We start from the raw sequence: 9,333 nt of genomic DNA, 5'->3' as shown, positions 1-9,333 counted from the left end.
AACAGGTGCAACCACAAGCCACTACAACTGGGACGGTCTGGACTCAAATCGAAAAAACGAGGAAGGGTGATGAAGAGGATTGTGAACTTGGACGCGATCCTCCTTTCCTTCAACCCTTGACCCTCTGGCCTACTGTATTCCAACTCTTTAGTCACCCCTATACGAACTGAAGGACCTTATGATCCGTGTGGTCTAAATAATCACTTCTCAACCTTCCTTCCCTGTCTTTATACCTTCACATCCCACCCCCTCTTCACTACTGCATTCCCTATTTATAACTCCACTCTGGTCGTGGTGTAGTGGTATGCTGCCTGGCTCTCACCTGAGAGTCCCTGGTTCGATTCCCAGCATATTGGTAATTTACCAGATCACTGTCTACATCTTCAGCCTAGACATCCGAACTTCACTATCAATTCACAGCCTCACTGCCACGACAACCCTTCCACAACACCACTCCCAGTCCATAAATCCACAGCGCCATACCTTTGTGGCTACTGAACTCCCTCTCCCCACCTCCACTATTTCTACACCTCCACTCCCTCTCCCCACCTCCACTATTTTTCTACACCTCCACTCCCTCTCCCCACCTCCACTATCTCTCTACACCTCCACTCCCTCTCCCCACCATCACTATTTTCTACACCTCTCCCCACCTCCACTGTTTTCCTACACCTCCACTCCCTCTCCATTCCCACTCAACTGCGTATCGAGAAATGGCCCCAGAACGGTGCAACAAGTCCTTGAAGGATAAGACCGAGGCGGAACGCCAGTGCTTACTGGAGGGCGACCATCAGCCTCTCCCTCAAGTGGGACTTTACACTGACACTCCAGGTGAGTAATTATCATTATTTTGCCTTATATCCAGGCCCCATTCGTCCAATGGATGAGTAACTATCTGCTCCATCATTCTCGAAGCACAATATTTCGCTCAGAGGGCAGAGAGACTTTGTGTCCATCATGTACTTTATAAGGTAAATAACGTTCATCACCAATAATTTTAAAACATTCCAATACACAGTAAAAAGTCTAAATTCAGTCCTTTTCCCACAGAGCGCAATGGAGATGTCAACAAAAACCTCTTGAAAGACCAAACGACTCCCTTCCCCAAAACACATAACGAGGAAGATCAACAGGACACCTGTTCTCTACTACCGGAAGGAAAAGAAGAACAGGAAGAAGTGGGAAGAAAACAACTGATGATCAGGGATGGGAGCAGTGGCGACGATGGTGAGGAGAGGGGAGAGAAACAGGAGAAGGAAGGAGGGAGAGAAACTGAAAAAAAGATGGGTCCTGGGCCACCTCGTCGTGTTAGAGACCTGGTGGCTTTCTGGTGAGTGATGTTTGTTTCTCTCTCTCTCTCTCTCTCTCTCTCTCTCTCTCTCTCTCTCTCTCTCACACACACACACACACACACACACACACACACACACACACACACACACACACACACACACACACACAAGCAAGTGTTTTACTCACATCATGTTTTCTCCTTCCTCCATTCCGTCTATATGATTTCTCCCTGACGCGAGTGACTCAGCACCATATCATTTACCACCACCACTCCGCGGGCTCAGCAAAACAAGTACCGGTACCGTGTTGGCTGTGGAAGAATAATCAGGACACGAATGCAGTACAGATTAAGGCCTCTCTCTCTCTCTCTCTCTCTCTCTCTCTCTCTCATCGACTGATTGAATACTAGGAAACGATCGTGATACGTATTTGTTATCCACATTAAATTTAATGGGGGTACTGAATGTGGTGAAGTTAATGAAAACCCTATTCTGCCTCTGGTAGTTCAAAAGAATCTAAGCTTTATCTTTCATAGCAGGAATAAAGCCAAAATGACGTACTGGGACAGGAATAAAGGCGTCATAATCCAATATAAATCGCTAAGGAGCAAAATGAATCGCCAATGAAGAGACACTATGATGCCCCCTGGCTATGGCAAAGAGAGCACAGATTCGTGTGTTGTTGCTCGTTGGCACACGAGGGTGGATGTACGCGTAGGTGTAACGTAAAAGAGTTAGGCGAGATGCTGCCAACGTGAAAGGCTGTTTCTCTCTCTCTCTCTCTCTTTCTCTCTGAATATATATATATATATATATATATATATATATATATTAGACCTAGATAAAAGCAAAAATCATCTCAACAGAATTTGTTTTTGTGGAATGTCTCTCCCAACCTTTCCCTGCGAGGGTTTTTTTCTTCAGCTACACGAAATTGTCTCCTGGTGGTCGAAATTATTAACTCTACCAAGGCACTGGAAGAGTGACAATATGATATACAGCAGTGTCTATTCCATACAATAACTTAACCCACCTCTAAGCACCCAACTCATTATTACTTAACCTACTTCTTACCAATCTTACCATAACCTCACGATAACACCTACAATCCAATGACATTTTAGATTTTGTACTTGCAAACGCGATTATTCACGTACGAATACTTCTTCTCTGGGTAGGAAGGGGGAAGGAGATACAGCCCCGCACTGCAAGACGTTTCCCTTAATAATAATTTACATGTCTAGTGGTAACTGTGGTAACATAAGAAAATGAAAAAAGTACGTCACGGGATTGCTGGATATATTCATTTATTTTCCACACACACACACACACACACACACTATTATACTTTCCCTTTCCACTGGTTGCCTGATTTCACTCTTCCAGCTGATTCAAGCAATTCAGTTCTCCCACAGCACTACACATAAATGGGTAAACGTAGATCTCCTTCCTTTATTATTATTATTAGTAGTAGTAGTAGTAGTAGTAGTCACCATACGATTTTACTCGGTTCTGGAGACTCAGAATTGAAGAATTTGATATTACCTTCATTATCCTCTAAACTACAAGAGTTCTCTACTTAAAGCTAAATTTAATCGTTTGGTGGTGGCCTCATTAAAATAAAAATGACATCTAACTCAAGGTTACTATTGTTTTAATTCTCCATATACTCGTATAGTCGCCTTGTTTATTCTTGCCTGCCACCTCACACTTTTACTGTTTGCGTTTTTTACTTTTCTGGTAGATACAGACTTCATTTACCCTTTCATATTAACCTGAAGGATCCCCTAAACTGAATAAAACCATTTGGAAAAAAGCAAAACACATATCATCGTACGGGCGTATTCGACTGAAACTTAACTCTAATGATGCAGATATTTTTCATGTTCTCGCTACTTTCAAGCAATTTTACTCAGATTAGGGTAGACTTTTCAGATCATAGGCATCATTAACCACTTCAATACGAGGCATTTCCTAATAAAATCGTCTGGAGGAACGAAGGCTGGCAAGAATAAACATTCGTCACTGGATTCAAGGTAGTCAAAATTTCTTTTATATTTTCACATCAATATCTGGTAACCTAAAAATTCCTGGTAAGTCGCTATTTTTAAGAAAGTGACCAAAATAAAAATATGCAAAGACTATATTTAAAGACTATCGAGGTTAGGTTGAAAAATTGGCTTTCAGTGATGTCTATCTATTATCAGACGCTTTATCCCGTTAAGGGGTGGTCACAAACAAATCGCCTCCATGTCGCTCTGTCCCTCGCCATTTCACTGCCCTGCTCCCAGCTTACACCACCCTATCTCATATACGCCTCCACTCCATCCCTTCACCTCATCCTTGGCCTCCCCCTCCCTCTCCCCCCCCTCGACCTCACTCACACACTCTCCTCGTCAGTCTCTCACTCTCCATTCTCTCCACATGGCCAAACCACCTTAACGCGTTTCTCCTAACGCTTCCTATCACATCCACATCCACACCACAACACTTCTGATCGTTAATTTAAGTTTGGGTGGTTTCCCCATTCCTTCCTAAACCTATAATGGGGATGCTGAGGGTAACGCCTGAAGAGTGCGTAAGTTAGAGCTGAAGGGTGCCAAGGTTAGTTCAGCGGGATGCTATTTCGAAAAAAATACATAACAAGGATTCATCTAAGAACGCTTCAAATTTGTGCAAAACACTAAATACTGATCAGACGTAGGAACATTGTATTAAATACGGGGGAGAGCAAAATACGCAAAAATATACCGGTATTTGTCACCTATGTTGGGGCAGTACTTCCTGCACAGGCGTCAAGATATGTTCTCTTTTGACAACTAACGAACTGTTAATCAAAACGAATCTACCAAGCATTCCATAACACAAATGCCTGCTGAAATGGGTAATTCTCCACCAAACGGGGCGCGGCGATTCCACCTATAACAAACGCATAATCTCAAGGTAGCTAATTTTGGTACATACGCACCACAGATAGTTAACTGTTCTTTTGTGACTGCTGTAAGTAATGGGAAAAAGACAAAATATACCTGTTTTGAGGCATTTAAGGAAGCGGCCACATCGTCCTCAGCAATGTTTACCGACAATCTCTGAGTCTGACCGACCGGCCGCGTTGTTTACCAATCATGGCTTCAGCTGGACGCTTCAGAGAATACCATGTCAAAGCAATGGGAAACTTAATGATTTTACCAAACCTAATCCAACTTAACCCCCCTTACGTTTGACAGCCAGCTTTCAAAATAAAAAATGCGCGCTAGTAACGTTATGGCCAGCCAATGATTCTCTACCAAACGGGGCCCGTCGATTCCACCTATAACAAACGATCTCAAGGTACGTAATTTTGGTACGTACCACAGATTGTTAACTGTTCCTTTGTGACTGCTAGAAGTGATGGGGAAAAAGACAAAATATACCTATTTGGGGGTATTAAGGAAGCAGCCACGTCACCCGCGCCAATGTTTACCGACGATCTCCGAGTCTGACCGACCGGCCGCGTTGTTTACCAATCATGGCTCCGACTGAACGCGTCAGAGTATCCCTTGTCAAAGCAATGGGAAACTTAACCAAACCTATCCCAATCAAACCTAATCCAACCTAACCTCACTTGCGTTTGACAGCCAGCTTTCAAAATTAAAAATGCGCGTTAGGCTGGCTACTGGCAGACGTCGGGGGAATATTTAAACATTCTAAATCTACATTTATAGTTTTCAGAGATAAGTTTATACAAATCACCTGCAGCTGTGGCAATCCAGGAATAATAACAAGTAACGTGTGAAAGACTCAACAGGAAATGTGGAAAGGCCGCGCCCGTTTGGTAAGGAATTAATCTTAAATGCTACTTTTGCACTGGTAAAAATGATACGTACCTGAAGGGCTGCCAACCAAACGTCTTACTGTCAGCATTCAGCAAGGTCTAGTAAGCAGACGTATGTTTTGCTACGGGACAACGGTGTTGCTGCCGCTGGTGCACCGAAAATTCGTAATTTTTTTTTCCTCCCGGAAAAAAAAAAAAAATAATAATAATAATAATAATATCAGGCTACTGGTACCCCTTTCCAACACAAAAAATTATCGAGACAACAATAATTTACAGAAAAATATTTCCCGCTGCAGGTAACTTAGAAGAGAGAAAGAGAGAGAAATTGTTTTGAGCGGAAATGTCACAAATCCACATATTACTTTATTCTATCTATCTATTGCCAGACGCCTCAATCCCGTTTGGGGTGGCCACAAACAAATCGCCTCCAAGTCGCCCTGTCCCCCACCATTTCACTGCCCTGCTCCCAACTCACACCTCTCTCTCTCATATACCTCTCCACCCCATCCCTCCATCTCATCCTCAGCCTCCCCCTCCCTCATCCCCCCTCCACCTCACTCACATACACTCTCTTCGTCAGTCTTTCACCCTCCATCCTCTCCACATGGCCAAACCACCTCAGTGTGTTCCTCATAACGCTTCCTATCACATCCACACCACAACGCTCCTTTATATCCTCATTCGTCAGCCTGTCTTTCCATGTGATTCCACTGGCTCCTCTTAAATAACTCATTTCCACTGCTCTCACTCTTGACTTGTGTCCTTCCAACAACGTCCAAGCTTCACTTCCATACGTTAGAGTTGGTATCACAATACTGTCATGTAGTAACTTTTCACTTCCATGCTCACTTCCCTGTTTCTTATCACTGCTTTCAAAGAACCAGCAACCTTTCTTCCCTGCTGTATCCTTTCAAGCACTTCACCCTCCAAACCTCCATCCTTACTCATCACACTACCCAAGTACTTAAATGTACTCACATTTTCCAATTCCTCACCATCCAACCTTGCTGTACATTCACTTACTTCACCTCTCTCAAAGACCATCACTTTACTCTTCCCTACATTCACCTTTAGATTCCGCTTCTTACACACTCTCCCAAACTCATCCACCAAGCCTTGCAGCTCCCCTTCGTCTTCACTCAACAACACAATATCATCTGCAAACAACAGTACAGGGAGTTTCCAAACGCTATCCTCTCTCACCAGGGCCACTCCAACATCCACTACCCTACCTTGTACCTCTTTTATTATCCCATCCATGTACAGATTGAACAACCATGGAGACATGACACACCCCTGTTTCAACCCAACTTTCAAAGAGAAAAATTCGCTTAGTTCACCATCCACACGCACTGCAGCCTTCGCACCATCATACATACTTCTCACAGCACTCAACAACTTCCCATCTACTCCATATATTCTTAATACTTTCCACAATCCTTGTCTATCCACCCTGTCATATGCTTTCTCCAAATCCATGAAAGCCGCATACAACTTCTTTCCCTTCTCTAGAAACTTTTCCACTAAAGATCTAAGAATGAATATCTGATCTACACAACCTCTTCCCTTCCTAAAGCCTCCCTGTTCTTCTCCAACTAATTTCTCTGTTCTTTCTCTAACTCTGTCAATAAGTATCCTACCATACACTTTTCCTGTTATACTAAGAAGACAAATGCCCTTATGATTACCACACACTTCTTTTTCCCATTTTCCTTTGTACAAGGGAATAATTATACCTGACTTCCAATCCTCCGGGACTTTACCTTCCTCCCAGGCCAATCTGCACATCTTCCACATCCATTCTACTACTATCTCTCCCCCGTGCTTCAGCATTTCACCACACACTCCATCAATTCCTGGGGCTTTCCCCAATTTAACTTTCTTCATTGCTTCCACAACTTCTATCCTACTGATTTCTTCCTGACTTCTCACCTCCCTCCTTCTCCCAGCCATTCCCCAGCCACTTATACTCGCACTACTTCCATCCTTTATTCAAAATTACAAATTACTAGGCTTTATCAGACACATCCCATTCTAATACTGTACAATACAAGGAGTCTTTTACTTTCTTACTATAGTACACCTTTGCAGCAGGTGGTGCCTACCGGCTACCACCATATACCCACTTGATGCTGTGCTGCCTTCAGTGATGCTGCAGTGAATGACAAGTCAAATGGCTTCCTGTAAACCAGGAAGCCATATACATATACTACGTTGGGTGGTAACCATATAATGAAGTGACGGTGCTCCAGTCGGTTTAAGCCTCGAATGTGATTATATCCTAGGAGCTAGGGCTGGTTAGAGTTTTTTGCTCACATAATGCCACACAGGGGAGGAGCAAGGCTGATCATCCTCACCCCAGGATCCTAGTGAAAACGATTGGATGATTGAGGGATTATACTGTACTTTTAAAGCCCCAGCAGGAGCATATGGACCAAGGGCTAGGCTACTATATTTAAACATCTCAGGCATGGATGACCAGTCACTCCGTTGAGTGGTAAAGTATTAGGAGCAATACACACTAGTTATTAAATAATTAATACATTCAGTTAGAGGGGCTCAATCTACTGTCCCAAAAGGCATCTATATGTTGGTTTTATAAATATAATGGAGAGAACACTTTAAGGAATTGTTGAACATAGAGAATGAAAGTAATAAGTAGCTGGGGAATGGCTAGGAGATGGAGGGATATGAAAAGAGAGAAAGAAATCATTAGGATGGAAGTTGTGGAAGCAATGAAGAAAGTTAAAATGGGGAAAGCCCCATGATTTGATGGACTGTGTGGTGAAATGCTGAAGCATGGGAGAGAGATAGTAGTAGAATGGATGTGGAAGATGTGCAGATTGGCCTGGGAGGAAGGTAGAGTCCCAGAGGATTGGAAGCCAGGTATAATTATTATAATTATTCCCCTATATAAAGGAAAAATGGAAAAAGAAGATTGTGGTAATCAGAGAGGCATTTGTCTTCTTAGTGTAACAGGAAAAGTGGAAGGATACTTATTGACAAAGTTAGGGAAATAAATGAGGAATTATTTGGAGAAGAACAGGGAGGTTTTGGGAAGGGAAGAGGTTGTGTAGATCAGATATTCATTCTTAGATCTTTAATGTAAAAGTTTCTAGAGAAGGGAAACAAGTTGTATGCGGCTTCATGGATCTGGAGCAAGCATATGACAGGGTGGATAGACAAGGATTGTGAAAAGTATTAAGATTATATGGAGTAGATGGGAAGTTGTTGAAGGCCATGAAGAGTATTTATGAGGGTGCTAAGGCTGCAGTGCATGTGGATGGTGAACTGAGTGAATTCTTCTATTTGAAGGTTGGATTGAAACAAGGATGTGTCATGTCTCCATGGTTGTTCAATCTGTATATGGATGAGGTTGTAAAAGAGATGCAACGTAGGGCAGTGGATGTTGGAGTGGCCCTAATGAGTGAGGGCAGTGTTTAGAAACTGCCTGTACTGTTGTTTCCAGATGATACTGTGTTGCTAAGTGAAGACAAAGGGGAGCTGCAAGGCTTGGTGGATGAGCTTGGGAGAGTGTGTAAGAAACGGAATCTAAAGGTGAATGTAGGGAAGAGTAAAATTATGGTCTTCAAGAGAAATGAAGTCCATGAATGTACAGTGAGGTTGGATGAGGAGGAAATGGAAAATGTGAGTGCATTTAAGAACTTGAGTAGTGTGATGAGTAAGGATGGATGTTTAGAGAGTGAAGTGCTTAAAAGGGTGCAACAGGGAAGAAAGGTTGCTGGTTTCTTGAAAGCAGTGATAAGAAACAGGGAAATGAACATGGAAGTGAAAAAGCTACTACTTGACAGTACTGTGATACCAACTCTAACGTATGAAAGTGAAGCTTTGAAATTGTTGGAGGGACAGAAGTTGAGAGTGTGAGCAGTGGAAATGAGTTACTTGAAAGCAGGGTTGGCAAAAAACACACTTTTTTTTTTTTTTTTAAGCCCAACCCACCAGTTTTTTTTTTTTTTTTCCCCCCCACTTATTACCCCCCCCAAAACGGGCAAAAGTCATTTTTCTCAAAGTTTTCCTTAAATTTAAATAAAATAATGTTTCCATTATACATAATTATGAATAGCCCAATAAAATCTTATTTTTCACACAGTTATTTGAATAAGGGAAATGAACACGATCATGTTTTGACCTGTTTGGCTGTTATCTTTAGACGCGTTGTCGTGAGGCTTTTAGACTGGTATCGACTGGTTTAGACTGGTCTTA

The 9,333-nt window shown here is 42.5% G+C and overlaps 1 protein-coding gene across 4 annotated transcripts in view; it reads left to right on the top strand.

Moving 5' to 3' along the window:
* Positions 1-604: 604 nt before the first annotated feature.
* LOC145394091 (battenin-like) overlaps positions 605-9,333 on the top strand; it is a 33,450-nt gene continuing 24,721 nt past the window's right edge. For all 4 annotated transcript variants that reach the window (XM_080268065.1, XM_080268068.1, XM_080268066.1 and 1 more), the window contains exons 1-2: positions 605-831; positions 1,051-1,330. In XM_080268065.1, coding sequence (XP_080124191.1) covers positions 714-831; positions 1,051-1,330 — 398 coding nt within the window. In that variant the 5' untranslated portion in view covers positions 605-713. The remainder of the gene's footprint in view (positions 832-1,050; positions 1,331-9,333) is intronic.

This window comes from Coenobita brevimanus, chromosome 26 (genome assembly GCF_032717465.1).
Source record: "Coenobita brevimanus isolate Jiangsu-jjx chromosome 26, ASM3271746v2, whole genome shotgun sequence".
Classification (NCBI taxonomy): Eukaryota; Metazoa; Arthropoda; class Malacostraca; order Decapoda; family Coenobitidae; genus Coenobita; species Coenobita brevimanus.
This window is presented reverse-complemented; position numbering and strand designations above follow the sequence as displayed.